The 24,365-nt window shown below is 46.8% G+C and overlaps 1 protein-coding gene across 1 annotated transcript in view; it reads left to right on the top strand.

Moving 5' to 3' along the window:
* The window catches only part of SHROOM3 (shroom family member 3), a 150,294-nt gene extending 130,741 nt beyond the window's left edge, over positions 1 to 19,553 (top strand). Inside the window, exons 5-11 of the mRNA XM_074154614.1 lie at positions 219 to 3,477; positions 6,577 to 6,653; positions 10,136 to 11,053; positions 11,975 to 12,493; positions 13,345 to 13,495; positions 17,653 to 17,925; positions 18,566 to 19,553. Of these exons, the coding sequence (XP_074010715.1) occupies positions 219 to 3,477; positions 6,577 to 6,653; positions 10,136 to 11,053; positions 11,975 to 12,493; positions 13,345 to 13,495; positions 17,653 to 17,925; positions 18,566 to 18,925 (5,557 nt within the window). The 3' untranslated portion in view covers positions 18,926 to 19,553. The remainder of the gene's footprint in view (positions 1 to 218; positions 3,478 to 6,576; positions 6,654 to 10,135; positions 11,054 to 11,974; positions 12,494 to 13,344; positions 13,496 to 17,652; positions 17,926 to 18,565) is intronic.
* Positions 19,554 to 24,365: the final 4,812 nt, after the last annotated feature.

Below are 24,365 nucleotides of genomic sequence, written 5' to 3'. Positions count from 1 at the left end.
CCACCCTTCTGTGGTAAATAAGAGCCATGTGTTGCAATGTCAAGCAATTCCTCTTTGTGAACTGGGATGACTGCAAACAGGGGATGGAGTAAGGCCCAAATATGGGTTTTCATCTGCACTTCTCAAAACTAAACATCTTGCTTCTGAGCTCACTTATAAGTTGTTGTGCCTTTCCTCCGCTGACAGTGGGTTTTTACTCTTCTCTCGCTCTTCCCCAGCTCCTCAACCAGCGATCTCTCTGGCTATGAGCATGGCTATCTGAGGAGAAGTCCTGATCAGTACAGTTCCCGGGGCAGCATGGAGAGCTTGGACCACTCTTCCCCTGGCTACCACCCTTGTCACCTGTCCCCAGCCAAATCCACCAACAGCATCGACCAGCTCTCCCACCTCCACAGCAAGAGAGACTCTGCCTACAGCTCCTTCTCCACCAACTCTAGCATCCCGGAGTATCCCGCTCCTCCATTCAGCAAAGAGCGCTCCTGCTCCACAGACAGCGTGCAGTCCCGAGGTGGCCTGCAGGAGGGGATGAGGCAAGCTGACATCAGGTACGTCAAGACAGTCTATGACGCCCAGCGAGGGATCTCTGAGGAGTATGAGGTGAAGTCCTCCGCCTTGCTTCCAAGCTGTGAGGCCCGGGCCTCGCTGGATGGTCGTGGCCATGGCAGGCTCCACGGCTTCAGCCGTCACAACGCAGCTCCCTCCTGGGCGCAGTCAGGCCAGGGCTCCTTGGACAGCAAGAGCCAGCCCCCCAAGGGACCTCCCTTGCCTCCCACTCGCAGCGACAGCTACGCAGCCATCAGGCATCACGAGAGGCCCAGCTCATGCGCTGGCCTTGATCAGAACAAGCCTGGTCGAACCCATCTGAAAGGGGCCTGGTCTCCACTTGTCAGCACCCTGTCCCAGGGACTGCTGCTGAAAAACCCTTTTGGAGAAGGGCATCTGCACACTGTGGTGGAGAAGAGCCCAGAGAGCAGCCCCACCGTGAAGCCCAAGCAGAGCTATTCCCAGCCAGCCCAGCCAGGACAGCCCCTGCTGCCTACTGGTGTCTACCCAGTACCTTCCCCAGAGCCGCACTACGCCCAGGTGCCCCAGCCTTCTGCAAGCAATAATGGGACACTTTATCCAGCTCTGGCCAAAGAAAGTGGGTACTCTCCACCTCTTCCAGTCTCTTATGACAAGGCCATAGCTAGCAGAACTCTGGGCTTTGATGAAAATGGAAACCAAAGCACTACAAACAGATCAACCATCTTCTACCAGCCCCCAGCAGCTGAGAGAAAGCATGATGCTGCAGCAAAACTTCTCCAGCAAAAAACTGCTAGCACAGCAGGCCCAGAAGTCTGCCCGGCCACGTCGAGAAAGGAGGAGTTGTTACCCCCTTACAAGGTAGCACACAGCAACCAAGAGACCGCAAGTACTGCACAGGCCTCCAAACACAGTTTTCAAGCTCCGCAGCCCCAGCCAAGGGATGCTAGTGAGAGAAAAACCCATTACCAGCCCAAAGAGGACTGGACGGCTGAATCCCAGGAGGACAAAAATGGCAACACGCAGATAAATGAGAGAGACGCGACTTCTCACCACCAGTGGGTTCATAGCAAGGCAAACCAGTATGGCTTCTCCTCCTTGCAGAACATCCCAGAGAGTTCCCGGAGGCAAAGCAGCTCCGAGCTAAAAGAGATGCAACCAGGTGAGGGTTATTCCAGCACCAAACTGTCCTTCTTGAGCAGCAGTGGTAAAGAGGAGAAGGATCACAGGGGACAGGGGCATAAACAGTGGAGTGATGTGGACCCACAGGCCTTTGCAAGGCAGGAGGAGGAGGGCACGAGCGTGACCCCTTTCCATGCTGCCGAGCCAAATTGTGAAGAGCCCCCTTCTCCACAGCACCCAAAGACCTCTGATTTCGGGAGGAGCCAGCCCAGCTCTAGCAGCACCCAAAGCTTTCCCTATGGCAAACCAGATGCTGGCAAGCCCCGCTGCTCAGTGCTGGAGAAGGTCAGCAAGTTTGAGCAGCGAGAGCAAAGCACTCACCGGCCCCAGAGTGCTGGCATTCCCAGCTTCGGCCAGCACTACGGGCCAAGCAGGACAAGCCAGCCCTCCAGTGCGAGGTGCTCTCTGAACAGCCTGGAGGACATGAGGAGCAAACTCCGTGAGTCCAGCCAGCTGCCCAGTGAGCCGGGCAGGGTCTCCAACCCCTCGGTCAGGAATGGGAAGCTGGAAGAGGCTGACTGGCGCCCTGTAGAGCTGCAGATGGCAGCTTTGGCAAAGCAGGCAAGACCCGATGAATACTACAGCCTATGTCCTGAAAATGACGTGCAAATAAGGGCAGCTCAGCTACCGAGGAGTAAAAGCACGTTCCAGCTGGGAGGTGAGCCTGAGAAGGAGATCCTCTGGAAAGATAACATCCAGGATACCCACGGGTCACAGCTGGACACACCGTTTAACAGGGCCTATAGGAACAGCATTAAAGATGCTCAGTCCAGAGTGCTGAGGGCCACTTCCTTCCGTCGCATCAGCCCCCCATTTGGGAGCACACCCAAGAGGACAACCCAGAGGCCTGCCTCAGCCCATGTGAGCATGAGGAGCACAGCGGCATCTCCCCACACCCCAAAGGAGAGGCACAGCGTCACGCCAACAGAAGGCAGCCTCTCCGCCCTGGACCACACCAAGACACAGCATGTCTTGCGCATCGGGGGCCGAAAGCGGCTGACAGCAGAGCAGAAGAAGCGGTCTTACTCGGAGCCGGAGAAGATGAATGAGGTGGGCATCTCTGACGGGGAGCCATCGCCTTTCTCCTTCCAAAAGAAAAGTATCCATTTTATCTTCCCAGAGAATACAGTGGCTGACCGGCGTAAGATCTTTGAAAGGGATGGCAAAGCTTCTTCCACAGCCAGCCTCTCCAAGCCAGAGCTCAAGCAACTCCAGCAGAACGCCCTTGCTGACTACATCGAGCGCAAAACAGGGAGACGGCCATCCTCACAAGATGTTGGACTGCTGAGGGAGCGCTCCCACAGCTCCTACCTACAGCCAGGTGGCCCAGACAGCCAGAGCCTTTCCTCTGCCTCCAGCATGAATTCCCTCCAGGACCAGAACCTTTACCGCCGGAGAGAGTCTGTAGAGCGGATATCCAGGACGGGGCGGATGTCTTCTACCCTGCCTCCTGGGCTAATGGGCTGCTCTGACGTGAGTGGGGATGAGAAGAAAGGGCGTCAGGACAGCTTGGTCACGAGCCGACCGAAAACAGAGAGGTGCCGGGATTACAGAGCCAAAACGGAGCTCACCAAAGGCACGCAGACAGACCCTCTGGGCATGCAGGGCCAGCCTTGCTACGGGAAGCAGGAGCAGGTCTTTGAAACACCCTCTTCTGCCAGGAAATCTGGGAAATCAGTGTCTGTGGAAGACTTACTCGATAGGTATGACAATCAGACAGTCCCTGTGCATATTCGTTCCAGATCATCTCCCACGGCGGATAAGAAACACCAGGTATGTGGAAACAGGATCATGTGTGCAGGCAAGCAGGGCTCTCTGAACCAGGGAAAGAGGGGGGATCAGGGGACAAGCTGATATTCAGTCATTGCAATTACTCTGTTGGTTAGAGGAAAGGTTAAATGCATATTGAGCTAGAGACCGTTTATTGTGTTTAAATTACCAGGATGCTGTTTTAAATGCTTGCTAGTGGGGTACTGCTTCTGTTCAGCTTTCTTACTGCTGGGGCTATTTCAGGGATTTCGGAGATGCTGGGATTTCAGTGTGTATGCTGGTAGCGTGCATGGGTTCTTGCTGCTCCCGACATCCCATCTGAGCTGTCCTGTTCTTACCGGCCAGCATCACCAGAAAAGCACTGTATCACCTTTCTGGTGGTGTCCACCGTTAAGGTGGTGATATGCTGTTCTGCCTTAGCCCGCTTTCCTGGTGCAAAGTAGAGAAGATTAAAGACTGCTTGAAATTGCTCTGGTTCCCACTGTGCCTGACAGTGCTGGGAAATGCTCGGCAGAGGCACTGCCAAGTAACCATTATGTTTTGCCTCCAGCCCTGGAGGGAAACATTGCAGAGAAAACTTAGCGGAGACCCTGGCCACTCTTTCCATGTCCCCTGCTTGGCGGTTGGGAACATTGCACTGATGTCATAAATGGGGAATTCGACTGACTCTGATGATGGTAAATAGTAGAAACAGGCTAACGTCTTAAAGAACAACTGCCCAGGCCAGCTCTTCAGCAGGCTGAAATCTTGTTCAGACCTATTTAGGTAACTGCAGCTGGTTGAGCTGCACGGATTTACAGCAGTGGTGGATCTGCTGCCCCATCCTGTTTCCATGCCAGGCTCGATTCATCACGAGGAGAGGGAAGAAACAAAAAAAATGTGTGGACAGGCTCCTCACTCTACATACTCTGAGTGTTTGGACAGTCTTGCATATTTACAGGGAAGCTGAGATGCAGAATATCTTTTTCTACTCTTGCACTTGCTGCTGGCCCAGAATAGATTGTCTAGGTGCAATGAAGTGGTACTGGGTCAAGTAACATCAAGGAGGCTCTGGACAGCATCTCAAAACTTGGCCAAACTGGGGTGCGGGGGAAAGAGCTGTCCTCCCAAACTCATTGTGTGCTTCATTCTAATTGTCCTCCCTCGACAGACCTCAGATCCCACGCTAGTTTTTAAATAGAGAGAATTAAAAAAGCAGCTTGTGAATATCAAGTGACTGGAATGCATTTCCATAACCGCTGCTGTCTCATCCCATCATCAGTATTTTTCCACACCAGTCAGGCATCAGGCTCATTTGTGCAATTTTGTCACACTTGCCGATCATGAAGTCTTGTGTTCAGTAAGAGGACAGTCCTTAAGAAGGTTGGCGTGAAGGCCAAGCTGTGAATCTTTCTCTGCCTTCCGGTACAGTCACAGCAGCAACAAAAACAGGCATCCAGAAAGAGAAAAATCACTAAAATGTACTTTTAAATGACAGGTTGGATGACAATCAGCCCTTGTTCATTTTTACCCAGCCCCCTCTCTTGGGCAGGAGACATACAGGGTAGTTCTTGAGTTCTTTATTTCCCCCTTGTTGGCTCATTTTTAATCTTGTGTACATTCAGCAGCTAAACCAGAGTTTCTGCCTGTTGGAAGCTGACTGGTGGAAGATGGTGAACAGCAGTGCAGACATGCTCACAGGGTCTTAGTTCAAGTGTAGAAGAGGGGAGAGTCCTTACTGCTGTTTCCTGGAGTGATTTAGCTGTATCCACTTCTGGAATGAGGATTTAATCCCATAGGCAGCAAGGCACTTGTGAAAATCCTGTTCTTAAATCCTACTTCAAGAAAGCTTGCTTGACTTAAAATATATACGCCAATCCATAAGTGTCTGTTTGAAAGGGAAGTATATGTTTAAGTGCTCTCTTAAATAGGTTTGTTTCTGATCTGCCTCCAATACAAAACCACAGCTATAAAAGTGGTGGACAAAGCCAAAGCAACAGGGTGATTTTTTTTTTATTTTTTTTTTAAATTTTTTGGCCTTTCCAGATTTTTTTGCGGAAAATGTTTATTTCCAGTTTAGCAGCAGACTTCTCTGCCTCACTGTATGTTTTCCAGGGCCTTGTGTACAGTGTCTAATGTTCCTTCTAGGCTGCATATAAATCACATTGCAATGTCACTGTAGGAATTTGTTTAAAGATATAGGGAAATTGATAGCCATGTGGAATTATTAGCTCTCAGTCTTCAGAACACATTCTCAGCCTTCTTTCCTCTCTGCTTTTTCAGTCTGTCTCAACCCGCATATCTCCCAGCTCCCGGACTCCTAAATCAAGGTCTGCACTAACCCTCCCTCTGCAGCAACACTGACCAAATAAGCAAATTACTAAGGGTGTGGTGAAAGGGGGGCACTGAAATGCTCTCTGCTGGAAAGATCGTATGGGAGAAAATACTAACCTCTTCAAAAGCAGGCTTAGCATCTGCTTTCATGTCTCATAATAGTCTGGTGTCCTATGGTGGGAGCTCTAGGGCAGAGAGTCAGATTCACAAAGGCGTTTCAGCTGCAAAATTTCTCTGGTTTTAGATGACATAAATACCTAAAGAGGAGATAGTTCTTGCACTTTGGTTTTCAAAAGAACCAAGTGCCAGACTTTGTGATGTTTTTCAGCACCTCTGCCTGTGGCTGGAGTTTCCAACCTTTGTGGCATTCAGCATCTCTGCAGGGTTTTAGTCCTGTTTTGGCACTGGGCTTGGGCACAGATTGTTCACTGTTTAGCTACCCTGGTTAAGGCTGCTTCAGTGATGTCTCAGCTTCTCACTTGCATGTACAACAGAGGTGAACACCCAGGCCCCAGTAATACTGTTGAGCATATTTTTAGGAGAGGCAAGGACTTGCTGAGAGGTTTTAAAGAAGCATTTCTCTGAATAAGTCTGCCTGTTGGTTCACAATTCATCCAGAAAAAGGCAGACAGGTCCTCTAAGCAGGGGTAGGGTGCTAGAGAGTGGTATGCCACCCTAGAGTTTTCCTCCTGTCTGTATATGTCACATGCTGTACTCTATTCTTGCTAGGAAGCATCAGTGGTTTGTTATTTTGTTTTGCTTTCTGCTAATGCTATCTTTGCACTCCAGGACCTGCTGAGAAGGGAAAGCAGTGAATTTGGCCCCATGGTGAGAGACCCTTTCTATGTGCTCGGCACAGGAGCCAGGTAAGTATATGTTAATGTCCCCTTTGTCACTGCAGGGTGAGCTCTTGCCATCCTGCTGCCAGCAGCAGTTGTCATGTGTTGTCTATGTAAACAGATGGATCGTGACAGACTAGAGAAAACATCTGGGTGTGCTGTGCCCAGCAGAGTTAGGAGTAAGCTGCTGTGAGCTTTACTTTTCACTGTAGACATTAAATCACAATCAAGTCCTCCTCATGTTGTGTTGGAGCATGTTTCTGTAGCAGATCTCCAGCTACGTAACTTCTAAAATGTGTTTGATCTGCTGTTGGAACTCACATCCAGATGCAGTCATAACTGAAGGATTCTAAAAGAGAAAATAGCATGATGGCCCACTCTTGTCTGGTTTTCTCCAGTCCAGGATGCTGCCTCCTCAAAAATAAGTGAACATTTGCTCAGACTAAAACCAGGAGATTTCATTTATCTTGCTGAATTGGGAGCTTGCGTTTAGGCTGCTTTCCTTTGTGCAGGCAGGATATTTTGCTCAACAACAGGGGAGAGAGAATCGTTTTTAAAAATAGAAAAGTGCAATCATAAAACACATAATATTAGAACTTACATGACTATATACTTAGCAGCGGATTGTTTTGAAGTTAACTAGAACGGAAGTTGATCTTGCTGTATTTACATTTAAATAATAAATAGATGCTTGCCCTAAGCTCTGAGTGCCCAAACAGCTAACTCGTATTACAGTAAAAACCATCAACAGGGACTAAAAGAATTACTCACAAAGGAGCTCTGTTTCTCACAAACTTGCATTAAATGTCAACCACTCTGTTGTCACAGCGGGAGTTAACACTGCTGTCTCCAAAGGTTTTGCCATGCAGCTCTGGGTCAGGAAGCAGCAGCTAGAATTTGAGGAAGGCTCCTATTCTAGCTGGATCTTACTTCTGACTGGTTGGCCACTTTTGCCACTAAGAAGACATAAAAGTTGTTTTAGAGGGACTCAATCTGCCTTCAGGCACATCCTTTTATAATTATTTAAAACATGCCCGTTTACTTTAATTTGGAATAACTTTTTCCATCTTTTTTCCTAAGAGAACAATACAGCTGTTTTAGTTCATCCTGCCTCCCCATTTCTTCTAGAGAAGGCATTTCATCATTCTTCTCAATAATTACTTGCTGCTTCTTCCCCCCCCCCCCCAACCTATTTTCCAAGTAACGGGATTGAACACCCGGACTGAAAACAAGTTTATTGGGGCACGAAATGTAGGTTTCTCGTTTTCATGCTTCACTGCACAAAGATTATTGGTATTAACTTAACAGTCTTATGATGTTTCTGCTGGGTAGGCATTCTGCATGCTCTGCAAGCACATTTCTTCAGGGAGATGCGAGGTTGCTTTCCCTTCTTGATCAGAATTGGATTTCCCAAAAGATAGAACGAAAGGATGGCAGAAGACAGAAGAAAACCCTTGGCTCTGAGGACACAGGGTCCCACTACACAGGCTGCAAATCACTGCCGATGAGCCTCAGCTAGTGAATGAGTTTTCTTATGTTAGTGCACCTGAAATGACCTGAAAGAGAATGGGCATGAGTTTTGGAAGCCAGAGGGCTCTGAACGTGCACTGCAGAAGCCAGCAGAAGTTTTATATTTAACTCTCAGTGAGAATGAGATCTGAATCCTCCACAGACTGAAACGGGCAGGTAGACTAGGTAGACTAGGACCTTACCCATGTGTCAATGATTCACAGAACGAGTTCCACTATTCGGGATACTGGTGAACATTCCCCTGCCCCGGTGTGAATATTTCACAGTCTGGTTCATATGGGATTATTGTAGCATCTTTAATCCATCCCTTAAGAGATGCAGCCTTTGTCTGTCGTGTGATTGTCAGCCCAAAATAGCTGATTTTCTAGCTAGTCCTCTCACATCTAACTATCACCATCCTATTGCTGTCGGCAGCATACTCCATGCATGGGCCCTTCAGGGAAGGCAATAGCAGGCAGTAGGAATTATGCTTCTAGGTTTCCTTGGGATGGCTGTTTAATGTGCTGGAGAGGAGATGGTACCATCCCTACCACCTCTCTTGCTCAAGGAGGAAAACTGTCAAATGGTGAAGTTACAGAAACCCTGGTCAGCAATCGCTTGGTCTGCTCACACGTGCTCCATGACTTGTGCTGCTCCCCAGGTGTCATACAATAGCTGTCTCATAAGCACTGTTGGGAACAGTTGTTGCTCCACCAGTTTTAGAATCCACAATTGCTTCCACAGTAGGAGAGATCGTTCAATTAGAGAATTGCCATCTGGTGTTTCTGACAAACACTGAGCATCTGAAAAGAATACACATTGCTACTGTCCAGGAACCACAGACAATACCAAGAGCAGTCTGTCTGGGAAGTTTCCCCACCCCCAGGCAAAGGCTGCCAAATTCTATTCTCAGTCACGCCAGAATAAAGCCAGAACGACCCATGTCTTTGGCAGAGTTATTCTTAATTTGTACCAGTACATCTGAGAGCAAATTTGGGTCCCAAGTCTGAAACATCACAGATTGGCAGCGCTGGATCGTTTGAACAATGCATCTCAAGAACAGAAAATATATTGGCAGTAGAGCTTTATTGTATTTTATTGTTTCATGGTACGGCCTCATGTTTTTAGGCCATCTTCTCTTGTATCTGCTAGTGCTATTATTACAGCTCATACTGGCAAGTAGGTTTGGCTGTGTATTCTGAGCAGGATCCTCACTTCAAAACAAGGCCACTTTTTCTCAGACTCACATGAGAACATCTTAAAAGACCTGGAAGGAATAATTTAATCTGCTGGCTTTGTGGCCTTGACATCCATTTGTGGTTGAAATGTATTGGCTTTGGTTTTTGTAACACCTGCCTGTCTGAGTGAAGCTCTTTTTTTTCTAATAGGATTCCAAGGTTGTAAGAACACTTTTTTATTTTTTCTGCAGTCAAAATAGTGCATTTTTGGACCTCACTTTTTTCTTGGAGACAGTTGAATCATTTTAATGGCACCTTTCCAAAAGGAGCAGATAATGCTATGGGAATTTTTGGCCCACAAAGCTAAAATTCTTAAAATTATCAGCAATTGAGAACAGAGTTTGATGGTAGATAATGTTAAATGGTCTTTCTTACAGCAGTCACTACTAGCCCCATCTGTAACAAACCAAATTAAAAGCAAGGCTGGAAAGGACACCAGGCACTTAAGTTTTCCAAAACTTTTTTTCTATTAAGTTATTGCTGTGATGCTGCTACATGTGTGTACACGTGTGTGTGATCGAGCACACACTGAAAATGTTGGGAGATGGCGAGTGGGTATGGATCTGGTTCTGTGCCCCTAGCATTTGTAGACTGGATTTTACTACCAGCGTCAAAGCACAACTGTATCTCACCTAGATCAGCAGACACTGACCCAGGCCTCTGATATGGTTGCATGATTTGCTCATTAAGGAGGTGCACAAGAACTTTTCTTGCTCATTGATTAAGTATTAATCTTATCATGGTTTGTCTCTTGTTTTTTAGGTCTTTCAGCAAGCAAGAAAGAAGCCACTCAGAAAAAATGGCGTTCACAAGTTATTATCCCCATCCTCACCACAGCAGCGAGGTTGTCACTGGGTCCGCCACACTGACTGAGAACCACAAGGTCTCAGAACTTTCCAGGCCAGATAGCAGGACTTCTGTATTTACCCCATCTGCAACAGAGGCAAGGAGTCACTACCCTGAGCAAAAGCAAGGCTTTAAACCCTTGTTCCTTAACCTTACTCCTTCTGGATCCGGCCAGTCTTCCCCTAATACAGCCACTCAGACTCCCTCAGACTTCCAGAGTGCAGTTGATGACCAGGCTCTAAGACAGCACCATGGCAAACGAGATGCCGTTCCCCCTGAGGGCAACGGTAATATTCAGGTACAGCCTTTGGATGCTGTCCAGGATAGATCCCCCGAGACTCCCACAGAAGAAATGATGTGGAGAAGGAAAGCCGGGCTGCTTCACAGATCCTTCCCACCCAAAGTGGTGTGGGCTCATTCAGTCAAGGACAACGGCTACCCAAGGGCTATGGTGTCTCCTCCAGCGGCTGGGCCAAAGTTGTCCCAGAGGTGGCAGTCCCTGCTGACACAGAGCAGCACCTCTTCTGACCCAGAGACTCCTTCTCCCCAGGGGACAACTCATCTCCGGATCTCGGAGTCGGGCCTGCAGCTCACTCCCCCACCATTGCTGCAGGACGATGAGGACGACGAGGTGTTTGTCATGCCTTCCCAGCCCAGTGTTGTCACTCCACCCTTCTCACCCCCACTGCCATCCCGTCCTCTTCCCGAGCTGAGCTCTTGCACTTCTGCAAATGGCACGGAGGAATTCCCACCTCCTCCCCCACCGGCGGTGCTTGAGGGGAATTTGGCAGCTGGAGACAAATCCACCAGGCTCACAGAGGAGGCCAAAGTGAGGTAAGGGAGGGCTGTAACGCAGCGTCTCGGGCGTTGTAGGGCCATATACAGTAAGATATGCGGGGCTTCAGACAAATGTGACTGACCTCCACAGGCTCTGCGTGCTGCGACGACCAACCCACAGCTGCTGGCTGAGCAGGAAGCGCTGACAGGTGCTTAGGAAGCAAGGCAAAGGGGGTTGTGGGTGAGAAACTATCCTGGTCTCGTTCTCCCTGCAGTTACCATATGGATTTCAGTGGAGTTGCTTCTTACTCACTGCTGACTCCTTCCAGTTACTGGTTTTTCAGAGAGAACTATGAAAATCCATGACAGTTTTTCCAAACAGTTAAGAGTTTCCCAGAATACATTTTAAACCTGGCACAAAATAATGCTGTTATGAAACAGTGACTATCTGCCAAGAAGCGACAACACAAATATGTCACAGTAACACTGTATAGTGAATTTTTCCTGAAGGATAGGACTTTGGGCTAGGTGCCCAGCTAGTTTAGCTGGCACAGCTTCCCTCACTCCCAGGAAGCTGCTCTGATTTCCATCCGGGAAGAATCTGGCCGGGGCTGTGGTAGTGATTGGCTTTTCCGACATGAAAAGAACAAAGGAGTATAAACTGCTCAGGATGGTACTCCCAGGTGGTGAGACGCAACGTCCCCAGCCTGTGAGCAGGAAACAAACTGACTTGTCGCTCACTAGTTCCTTCTGTGTTGGAATGACAAAACAGCAGTGTCCAGGTTGAGGGGACGATATGCTTCTGGTGCCAGTAGCTTCATACTGTGGGTCTTTCCTTTCCTTGTTGAAATGAGAAGTAAGAGACAAAAATAAGCGAGAGAGAAGGAAAACTTAACTCATTGTAGCCCTTCACCATGTGTTCACAATGGTCCTGTGCGGTAAATTTATCTTCATCTCACAGAATTTTTCTGTCCATAGCAGCTTCCAAAGCTTTCCCAAAGCCCTGGCCGAGAGGGACATAACAGGGTCAGGCACCAGTATCGGTGAAAATAATTGCCCCCTCTCACCACCTGCGTCAAAGAGGACTAGCTCTCCATCTGCTGTGGATAAGCAGCATCAGTTGCCTGCTTCTTCTGAAGGTCCCCAAAGCGCTGATAGCCAGCCCATAACTCAACCTGAAGGCAACCACAGAGAGCCAGCAGTCATCACTGGAGAGTCAGAAAATGGCAACCTGGACTCCGGAATACTCAGCGCAGCACCTCCAGTGAAGACAAAGAAAAAGACCCCGGAGGATATTAAGTCAGAGGCTCTAGCAAAAGAAATTGTCCATAAAGACAAGTCTCTGGCTGATATCCTGGATCCAGATTCCAAAATGAAGACAACTATGGACTTAATGGAAGGGCTTTTCCCCAGTGGAACCAGCTTGCTGAAGGAGAACAACATGAAAAGAAAGATGACGCAGAAGAAAGCTATCAGGACAGCAGTCGAAGATGATGTGTAAGCGCTGCTTTTTGGGTTGTGGGCTGGTGTCACAGCAGAACTCGCTGCTTGCTTGCTTTTAAGGACAAGGGTGTGCAGAATTTTTCCACATCTGTACAGGTGGATGCTGGCAGAGAGTGAGTTCCTCGGTTCCCAGGCACGAGGACTGGCAGGGCATTTCTGCATGCCTTTTCTCCCAAGCTCTGCTGTATGCGTGGCCTTTGAGCTCACTTCTCTGGGCTGTGTAGAAAACGATGCTGAGCTTGGTAGTAGGGCAGGAAATGAACCATCTCTGGAGGTGTTATTTGATTTTGCTTTCTTAACCTTTGTAATCTGAAGCAATTCGGTCCAAATCATAGTAACAGAGATATAAGACTAAAATCAGGACCAAAACAGTGGCAGGCAGAAAGATAAGAGGAGGCAAGTTTTGGAAGGAGGGATGGGGGTGCCTCCTTATTACAGGGGGATGCAAAGATCAGCCCAAGTCCTCCACTGTGTTTTTTTTAAGATAGAGACTTCCAAGTGACAGCTGGACAACCATATAGAAGTAAGTCGTATTGCATCTTGCCAGATAAGATGGTCCAACTAGCCATCACCAGCTGAGCTGCGCTGATTTACCTTCAGCAAGGAGCTGATCCTGTATAGAGTTTTTAACCAGTCAACATTTAAACAGAGCAGCTGCTCTGTTCTGCGCAAGGGAGATTTGAAAGCAGCTGACCTGCACCCTCTGATGGCAGGAATCGGCCCATTTCCTTTGTGGTTAATAACACTGGGGAGGTACCAGAGGGAGTGCTGGAAAACCATGGATCTAGGCATGGGAAAAAGTCAGGCTCAGACTGAACTCCTCCTTTCTCTTCACTGTGGCGTAGGAGAGAAGAAAAGGAAGCTCCTGTGACCCTGGTCACCTGTCCTGCTTATTACAGTGTTTCAGCACCCAAAGCAGAACTGCTGAATAAAATTAAGGACTTGCCAGAAGAAGTAGGTGAGGAAGAGGAGCTGCTGGACATCAATGAGAAGAAGGTAAATTTGGCACACTCCACCATTTGCTGGTTACATTCCTGAAATAATAATAAGCCCTAAAGTAAAGTGCATTCTATTTGATGTGAGCTTTTGGCAGTCCCAAGTTGCATGGGGGCTGGGTGCATTTAGCCTAGCTCTGAAGGACGCTCCGTTAGCGTGACACAGATTGAATGAGAAAGATCTAATCTGAGTACTCTCTGCAAATGTGAATACAAATCTTGCATAACCCTGAAGCGGGCCTGCAGTACCCCAGATGCCAAGCATACAGGTTGTAAGAGGCTGTGCCTGTCCCGTAACAAGGGAGGAAAATGGAGAGGTGAAGTGACTCGAGCAAGGACAGCTCAGGTTAGAAACAGGAACAGAGTGCAGCTAGTGACTGTTCTGTCTGAGAGCATGAGGTTTCGCCCTAGGATTTTCTTCTTCAGTGAAGCCAATTTACCCATTCTACCTGCTGTCTGCACTCACTGCCTCCAAAGAAACATTGGTTACTCTTTTCCCCCCATGCTTTATAGTTTCACTGACGTGCTGAAAGCCACGTGTGCCTCAGCAGCTCAGTCAGCACAACCTCGATGTGATGACTTGGGTGGGAGGAGAGCAGGGCAGGAGAGGAGGAAACGTTTTCCTCTCTTGTTGCAGCTACATTTCACTGAGGAACAGCCCTTGCAGTTCTTGCTGCGGGCTTGAGTGCTCTGTCTGCTGGGGCTTTTGCAGGGCCTTTTAATTTGCCCCTGTGGTTGTCTCACATTGGTTACGTGGTAATTACAGACATGTTGTGAAGCTCACAAATCCCAAGGAGCCACAGGCAGGTACTTGCCTGTCTGTGCCTCTCTTCACACACCTACGACCTTCGTGTCAAAAGCAGCTGTGCCAGCCTGCCTGTAGATTTAAAACATCCTACATTGCACTGGACAGAGTAACACAGCCCGTATTTCATGCTGTTTGTACAACAGCGGAGTTTAAACATACTTAAGGATACAAATATTTGGGCAAATCCCATTTGCTGTAAATATAGTACTTAATTCTTCCTGCACTGAAATCAGGCATGGATTTAAAGAAAGGCTCCCAAACTCAGCCTCTCTGTCAAAGCGTAGAGAATTAATGTATTTTCTAGCACAACTCCACATTTTCTGTCTGGGTCCTCAAACCCATGCCAAGTGTAAAAAAGCAGAGAGAAGATGTGAGGCTGAGTGATGTTCGTGAGGATGCAATTTGTCCTGCAACCCTGACTTGGAGAGAGCTCACCCCTCTTTTTCATAATAAGGCAATCTTTTCATAGTAAGGCAATCTTTTTCATAATCACAGAATCTTCTAAGGCAATCCTTATTGTTTCTGTTCTCAGCTTTTATCTGCTAAGCAAAATCTGCTCCCTACCAGGCTTTAATACAATGACAGCTAGAATGGGACCTCCATCAAAGTGCTCTGTAACACAAATTATAAGTACTAAGTGAGTAGATTAGCCCTATTTTGTGGAGCGTTTGGGGTGCAGGTAGGACCCTGTCAAGTCTTCAGGAGCTGTCACACCATGCCAATGGAATAGGTTAGAGACACTCCCTGTGCCTGCCATCTGTTATTTCTGTGGTCCTACAGCAATTCTGGGTAGAAGGTTTACACAGATAGATCATGCATGTGTTGCTAATCAAAAGCATTTGCCTAAGGCCTTTGTCTGTTGCTTTAATTATCTGTCCCAAGCCATTGGTTATAGAGCACCCAGCTTCAAAGGTAATTGCAACCCCTGCCATGTCTGTAGCATTCGATCGCTTCTTGGGGTTCTTAAAAACTGTTTGCCTGCTTTATTCCATCGCGAAAGGTAAGGAATGATTAAATAAGACGAGGGTGCTGCTCCAAGGAGTCGGTGGACATGTTGCAAGCATTTGACAGGCTTGCAAGTAGATGTGAGCCTGCCATGGAGGACAAGTCCCAGGCCTCAAAGGTTACATTTGCATGGAAAAACAGAAATAGATGGGAGTGATTAGGCCCAGACAGCAATATCTGCCTGGCATGTTTGTTCACGGTCTGTGTGAAAGAACATTTGCATAGGCATTATCTGAGAAGGCTGCTACTCTGAGAGGTCATTTGGATAAACCAAGCTCATTTCCATTGTAAGTATGCAGAGGAGCTATATTGGTTGGCATTTGGGATTGCAGGAGAGTCACTGATTAATGAACACAAAGTATTTCGAAGTCCCTTCAGAGCAAAGGTGCGTCACTCCCAGCAGTCCCGTAGCCTCCTGCTGCAGTTGGAGGGCAGGTCTGCACCTTGAGCAAAGCTCCCAGAGCAGGGAGGAGCAACTGCCAGTCATGAGCAGCTCGCTCCTCCTGAAAACCTGTTGAGGTTAATGCTGGGCTTCATGTCCAGCCCATAGAGTCCTGCTATAGGGTTTTTTCCCCTGGCATGCTAATAATTGAAAACAGATCCCTTCTTTTGCTCCTCAGGATTTGGTCCAGCAACCAACTGGTAATGACCTCGGATCTTTCTTTTGAAGGTGGCATTAGCATCATAGGCACAGGGAAGGGCAAGTGTTGGTTCTTGTCTCTGGGTGCTGCCTGTCCGACTGAGGGGAGAATCCAAGTAAAGGAGTTTTGGTTGTCCTTTACTCTAGCAGATGGGATTTAGTAACACCTTTGCTCTCCTCTCCCCCTGAACTACACTGCTAACAAGCAGGGTGACTTAGCAGCCATTCCAGCATAAGCCTGATGGCTGACGCTTGTTTTAAGAGAGTATTACCGGCATTTTATTCAGCTTTTGCGTGTATGTGGAAGCTGACAGTAGGCTGTAATGCAGCCACAAAACCGTGTGCTCCAGAGGATGCACGCAAAGTGTACCATCTAGTGGTGTCTGGCTAAACAGTGCTGGTGACTTCTCTGCTGTGAAACCAGCCTTTTAAATCCCACCCTGACAGGCCACCCCTGGGGATAAGGGCCAATTCAGAGCAACCCCCAGCCTGACCTGGGTTTGCAGATCCTTTCTCCGTTGAAGTAGACTGCTTTCCCACTTGAATTGACCATCAGTTTTGATGGAAAGAAGATTTAGAGAGAATATTTTCAGGCAACCTTGTGATTTATTCTGTTTCATCCTGCAGAGTTTACATGCAGAGCAGATTAACATACATGTAATGGTGCCTCAGCAGGGCATAAACTGAAGAGACCAAAAATACCCAACCCTTGTATGAAGAGCTTTTCCTGCTCTCCATGCTCTCAGTTCAGAGTAAATGGGAGCAAGAATTCAAGCCCCAGGCCATAGACTTCTGCTCTTGCATATGTCTTTCCCCTAAATCCTAACAGAAATTAGGATCTCCAGCACATGTGCAGCACTGCTGTTTCTGGAGAAACTGAACCCTGGGGGCCTCCTTTTCTTCAGCAATGAAACAGTTGCCAGCATTTTCACAAAATGGGTGTGTGCTGTCCATGTCTTAGCTCAGTCACTAAGTAAATTGAGAGCATCGTTGGTGTAAATGCTCACTTGATGCCTCTGCGTGAGGCAGTGCCTACACAGGCAGGGAGTTTTGGTCACGGTTGAGTTTGACGCTTGCAGCTCAAGACTGAGGCGGCCAAGTAGGAAGCAGTCAGTAGGTTCAGGGTACTATAGGAGGGGGAAATATGTAGCAATTCATCTTTCTTACTAATCCATATGTAACCAGTAAGTGTCAGCTCAGCCTCCTGTCATGCCATTAATACAGCTTAAATTCATTTTTCTGCCAGTTGTTTTATACAGTTCTCAGTCATAAAAAATACATCATCCAAACAAGAAATTTCAGGCTTGGGCAAGGAATGGAGAAATAGGCTGGAGATGTGGCTGTAGCTATTTTCACTCAGAGACTTTAAAGAACCTACATCTTTCAGGTGTAGGTAGCCGGGTATCAGAATATGGTACACCAAATCATATGTCTCTTTTATAAATGTTCATTGACAGTAGAACAAATATATCATCATGCAATCTGATTGGGTACTCAGATTATCACCTAGATGTGGAACTTTGGAGTTTTCTCTGTTTCCTCCTTAAGGTTGTCTTTGTCAGCTCTTGCTGACTTGACCCTGCTCCTCAGGAACTGTACCCATATCCTCTTGTTGTCATCATCCATATCCTCTTGTTTTCATCATCCATATGACCAGGGTGATCATGGTAACGGATGATGTGGCAATGTGTTTCCCTTCTGACAGGCTGAGCTCATTGGGAGCTTGACCCAGAAACTGGAAATCCTGAAGGAAGCCAAGGAGGGCCTGCTTGCAGACATTAAGATGAATAATGCTCTCGGAGAGGAGGTGGAGCTGTTGATCAGCAAGCTATGCAAACCTAACGAGTTTGACAAGTACAAGATGTTCATTGGCGATTTGGATAAGGTGGTGAACCTCTTGCTCTCCCTCTCGGGACGCCTGGCCCGTGTAGAGAACGTTCTGAGTAGCCTGGGGGAAAATGCCAACAGTGAAGAGCGGGTACGTATCTGCACAGCCACAGCGTTTTGGCCCTTTTCAGGGCGTAGGACAGCAGCAGTCACAAGAACATGCTTGTATAAGCTGGGACCTCCAAAGGCTCACAGGAAGGCAGGTGTCCTCACACTTACACATCAGCAGTAGCAAACACGGTTCTGTCCCTGGGAATCTTGGTCCCGGTTTGTGTAAATGCGTCAGATCCTGCAGCTTTTGTTTTGAAACAGAGTGGCCATGTTCAGGACAGCATGTCTGTGAGTGACCCACGGCTGGAGGAGAGGCTGTATGGCGCTGTGCATTGTGGACCAACCCACTGCCTATTGCACATTTTAACATTCTTTGGGTGGTTGTGAGAGATCAGATTTTCCTGGTAGTTGTTGCTTTCAAGCAAGTTTTACTGACTTTCTTGGAGCACTTTCTGCCCCCTGTTGACTAGGACATTCAGAGTCTGACTCAGTGGGATTCCCATTCAACCTGTGATGAGGAACTCATCCGCCTCCCCCAGGCTTTTGGCTGTGTGTCTGGGTGCTTAGCAGCCCAGAGGCGCCTCCCCCAGAGGTGTCAAACATGGTGTTGGGAGGAAGGAGAGGGGTCCTCAGTGAGTTTGGTGCTGCTGATACTGAAGTGCTCTCTCTGGTTTATGCAGAGTTCGCTGAACGAGAAGAGGAAACTGCTGGCTGGCCAGCACGAAGATGCCCGGGAACTGAAGGAAAACCTTGACCGTCGAGAACGGGTGGTCTTGGAGATCCTGGGCAACTACCTCTCTGAGGAACAGCTCCAGGATTACCAGCACTTTGTAAAGATGAAGTCCGCGCTCCTCATAGAGCAGCGAGAGCTAGACGATAAAATCAAACTGGGTCAGGAGCAGCTCAAGTGCCTGATGGAAAGCCTCCCCACAGACTTCACGCCCAGGGATGCAACAGCAGCAGCTGCCCTCACTGCAGCACTTGCTACCTCCGCTGGGGTCAGTGGTAAAACACCTCCAGCAGTCTCTTCCTCACTCTAACCTTTCCCAGGTGGACCTGGGATAAAGTCCTCCTGCTTGAGTCTTTTTAATCCAAGTACTTGGCAGATGGTTCTCTACAAAGACAATGAATGGAGACAAGTTTAAAACAAGATTTTAATGAAGGAAAAAAAATAGCAATAATAAAGGTTTTATTTTCTTTTCCTTCCACCTTTGCTTCCTGGAAACCGAAATCAATGTGGAGGGAAATCTCCTCCTGCCAGAGATGAGGAAGAGTCTCAGGAGAATTAAACACATTACCTTTAATAAAAAACATGGCCTCCTCTCTTCCCTCCCTTTCCTGCCTACCTGGCACCTCATTAAATAATGAAGGATCTAAAAGAATGAAGCCTTAAAAATAAAACCAACCCATTCTACTGAACATTATTGATATTTATATTTTTTAAAGAACAAGACAGAATGTGTAAGTTTTTGTACATACTCTAATCAGTTACTTGATTCTACTTTGTTCTGTATGTAGAAAAAACATTTAATTTTGTATTTTGTGAAAACCTTAACAAAAAGAGGGAACCCCAAAGATAGTTATGCATTAGCTTGGAACATCTCTTCGTGTTTTTGTTGCTGTTGTTGTTGTTTTTTAATATAATAAAAGGCTACCAGGAGAAGCTTCAACTTGTTTCAACACATGCTAAATACACCATTAAGGAGATATATTGTGAACAAGATTTTGACCAGGAAAATGCAATCTTTCCTCTTCTGGATCTGATTCTGGAGTTTAAACATGCTTTTATGAGAACCTGCATCTCAGGAGTCCAAGTTAGCATGAAGTAATGAACTCAGGTCTGGACTCACTGCAGGAGCTGGGGGGGAGTCTGTCGTTGTTTTGAATAATCTAACTCGTGATCTGTGTTACTGTTGCAGCCTGAATGCATTTCCATGAGATGTGAGAAGAATCTCTAACACGATTTTATAGGCCTGTTTTTCTGAAGGGATCATGTACACTAGGACTTTTTTCATACAGCAATACCTCATTTGTCTGAGCCCACTTCATCAGAAATTATTTTACAAGCAAGACGAGGCATTAACTTGAAATCCAATATTCTCTTCCTGCCCACAGAAATCATGCAGATGTAATGGTAATGTTGTGCGCCGTGGTGAGGTAGACAAGAGCCTACCATAAAGACTATTGGATTATTTCCTAGTCAGGACAACCCGAGGTAACTAAATTTGCCTGACTAAACTTTACTGTATCAACTTACCAGGTGCTGGAGGATTGCTGCCATTTTGCAGTCAGCAAAGCAGATTGAGGCAGACTCCCTTTTTCTCTATGGAATGTGCTTTCCTCTTTAACGAGCTGCATCGCCATTTAAACAAAACAGCTAGAAGCTACACCAACAGATTACCACAGTGGCTGATGAGCCAGAATCGGGTCACCTCTCTTCTAACCTTGCAGTGATTTCCTGCTGCAGCAGCGATTCAAGCTTCTCCTTTCTCCAGGGTGTTGCATTGGTCACCCCATCCTATCTTTCCACCAGGACCAGAGCAGAGATTTTAGGCCTGTATTTTTTAAGACCATCCATTTTGAATTTCAACTCTAGTATGTGACTGAAAATTACAATATTCATTGCTTTCAGTGCTGGTTTTAAAGCCCCATTTTTATAATAGCTCACATCATAGCTCTTCCACAGGGAGCTTGGCAGACTGAAGAAAATGCCAATGCCCTTCTGTCATACCAAGCATCAATTCTCCAATACACAAAAGAAAATCTACCTGGTTTTATAATGCTTTTAGAAGAAGCAAGCCAATTACTTGTGATGACAGCAAACATATCCTTTTCATTAATTGTGAGCTTCAATGCTGTTCAGTGCTGTTCAGTGCTTCAGCAGCATTTCATGAGAACCCTAAGCAGGGGAACTGATTTTTATGCCTCAATAGCTGAATCAATAACAAAATTGGAGGGAAAAGTAATTTTGGGGGTCACTCAAGAATAATTGTTTGAGCAGAGTTTCAGGAAAACAGTGGGGGGAGCTGTTTCAAGCCAATCAAAATATTTAATTTGTCCTTAAAAAAATCTTACACAGGACTTCAGTTTAGTTTATTACATTTAAAAGTTGTTTTAATTTAGATTTTTTTTTTTGCAGCCACCCTTCCATCCTACGCTTACCAAAACAAATCAAAAAGACTTGGCAAATCTGGCAGCCCTCTGTGAACAGCCTGACACTGGCCAGTAGTGCATTTTCCATGTAGTAAGTCCTTTCCTGGAAAAGAAAGTCCTGCAGTCTACCCTCAGGTCAGGAAGAGCCTCCCATCCAAAGAGGGTCTGCCCGTTTGCTCTGGGAACCAGCACTGGCTTCAGGGGGGAGCACCTTGGGCTGCTCAGGCTTTGAGGTCTGACCACCTTCACCCACAAGGGATACGCAACTGACGGCAACATGACTCTGCATCCTGGCACTAGGCTGCAAGTCAAGTGTTTCCAAGTGGCAGGCAGTCAGCCAGCCTTGTGGTGGTGGGATATAAGGCTTTACTAAAGAGTGTGTAAAACAGTTTCTTTTGTTGGGTTTCCAGCTAAAAAATTGGAGGTTAAGGGTTCATGGTGGTTTACAGGAAATTCTGATGGTTGGCACGACTCTGCGCTCCAGCAAGTTTGGGGGTTGATGATGAAAGTCCTTATGTGTGCTCCCACTGTGCACGCAAGCATCAGCTAATGAGGCAAGTGATAGTAGTTACTTACATTTTTATAACAGCTTAGATCTTCAAGTGGAAAATGAGCAAAAGCCCATATTTCTGTGGTAAGCTTTGGTAAGTTTATCATTGGGGAAACTGCACAACTAACTTCAAAAATTGCAAGGTGTGCTGAGATTAGTAGTAGCACATCTTGACATGTATTTAAAAGTAATTAAACATTGGCCAAGGCAGTAGATTTATTTCTCAGTGCCTTTGGCAAAAAGGGAACCTATTAATTGCTCCTTATCCCACCTTGCTTTTCTCTTGTGTTTTAAAACTGGAGTATAATGGAAACTCATTTCCCAGAGGGATGACATGATTTCATGGGACAGAAATACCACAGACAGAATTTTACACTTATTTTGTAGTCCTTGTAAACTTACTGAAACAAATCTGAATTTTGGGTGTGGCTACATGAAATTTTTAGATCTGAACCTGTTGTTATGTGGCTGCAATGGAGAAAGCCATAAGCCAGATACAGTGAGCATTATTTGCATTGTTACCCCTTCCCCAAAATGCAGTGTCTTGAGCACTCCAGAGCAGGGGCTAAACATTACAGCGCGTTAAAAACAAAGGATTCAGAACACATCTTGCAACAAACACTGATTCTCAACAGGTGGACATTTTTGCTAAAAATGAGCCTTATTTTTATAATTGAAACATCTGTTTGGGATATAGGAACTAAACACCCTACCTCCCACCCTGCCGAGGGCACAGCAGCACTGGCCTCCCTCTGTGGGTGACAGTGGATGAGACTCCTCCCCAGTTCAGTTCAGAGTACCTGAGTCAAGCACCTTCTCCATCTCCAAAGCAGTCTCTGGAGAAGTCCGTTCACTGTGGAAGGATCCTGGGACAGGTTCCTGGCCCACTGAGCTGGCTACAGGCGGTGCCTAGCACAAGGTGAAGGGCACAGTCACACTTCACTGGCTTGAGGAAAAACCCTAGTAAGGACAAAGCAGTTACACTTTTGATGTACATTACCAGTTCAAAGTAAAAGCAAGTTGTGCAAAAGCAACAAGGTGCCTCATTGCCTGTTGTGTTACATTGTGTTTGTACATCACAGTTACAAGTATAGCCTTTTTCCTGAGTCAGCATTCCTTAAATTATTATTTTTAATTTCCAGACAGTTTCAGAGGGACCTCTCAGGAAAAAGGCAGATATAAATCATTATTCCACAGCCTCCTGCTCAGGCTGCAGCCATGGCACTAGAGTGCTGGGGTGCACTTTTCCTGGGCTTTGAACGTAATCAAACTTCCCTGCTGTCACAGTGCCCAGGCCCAGCACGGGGGAACAGGAAAAGATGGAGGCATGCCCTTGCGCCGTGATGTTCTCTATTGCCCAGGGTATTGAAGCAGGTCTTTTAAACTTAGCTCTCGGTAAGTCCTCACATGCTTGTAGCAACATGCTGCGCCTACGGTCCGCTCTGCTGTGCCGTGCCACGTGACATAAGCGCTGTAAAAATCTAGTCATCTGACTTACAATTTGCTTTTTTTTTTTTAATCAGAGCCCCTGGGCAATTGATGGTCACAAGAAATTCACATCAGATGCTTTCCTCAAGACTAAATCTAGTAAAGAATGTTTACGTGGTAGGGTCTGTCAGTTGTAAGTTTATACACAAGATCTTTTATGAAGGTTACCAATAAAATCGGTCAAACACAGAGTCCCAAAGCAGTTTATGTGTCAGGCCCAATCCATCATCTCTACAACTCAACTGCTGTCCTCATCATTTAGGCTGGTAATTAGGAGAAGCAAGCAAACCAAACTGGATAGCATTTCATACTCACTCAACACGAATCCTGAATATTACCATGAGCAGTAACTTGTCATTTGCAAAATGGGAAACAGAGCGAGCTTTTCATAGGAGAGTTCGTGCTTCAAATCGGTATGAGCAACCAAGGGGCGTATCTGGAGACCTGACCCCCAGGTTTCTGTGTGCCTCATTCAGCCGTCCACCAAGCCAGTGTTTACATCTGGGCTTGATTCACATAAAAGCTGTTTCTTCCTTCATATCCCTCGGAGAGGGGATGTGTGCTGACCGTAGCATGGCGTTATGGTTTGGCTGTGTTCCTACAGGACTCCTGCTCGTGCCTCTGCACATCAACCGAGTGCCATACACCTCTCCTGTATTACAGGACTTTTCTAGCAATGTGTCACTGAACAAATACCGTTTGTGTTGTGCAACTGAACGTATTTATGTGGCCAGCGTGGTCTCAGTCTAGGAGACGGTCCTTCCCTGCCTGGTTTGGCCAGACTTTGCTGTCCCTCTTCAATACAAACTGCAGAAATAGGCTGAATTCATGGTGCCAAGTAGTCCAGAGGGTGCTTGCCAGATGTTTATACACGTGCAGTTTATGCTGTTGTTTATGTGCATACAGTAACACGGCCGCTCCAGCTGTAACTCTGGCTTTTCTGCTAAAAATGCTTGCACAAATCTGCTTTCTCCTTGCCTGTAGCATGATGTCTGGGAGCCGGAACCAGCCAAGCAGGGGGTGTCAGCACAGCTCTGCCTGGATTGGGATTTGGAATTTGGGATTAGGAAAAAGGGCTCCTTTTCCACTACACCGTAAAGAAAATGTGGTACATTTGTGCCAGGCAGCTTTTTCCCTCTGTGATTTGCAGCTTGAGACCATGTCTTTCTGCTGGGGTTGCTCAGTGAGTGGATAGCCTTCAAATAAAACAATAAAGCCAGCAGTACTACTTTCATTCATGGTCGTTTCAGCACTAAATGATTTTTTAGGACTGAAATGCAGAAAAAAAA

The sequence above is a fragment of the Numenius arquata genome, chromosome 10 (assembly GCF_964106895.1).
Source record: "Numenius arquata chromosome 10, bNumArq3.hap1.1, whole genome shotgun sequence".
NCBI lineage: Eukaryota > Metazoa > Chordata > Aves > Charadriiformes > Scolopacidae > Numenius > Numenius arquata.
This window is presented reverse-complemented; position numbering and strand designations above follow the sequence as displayed.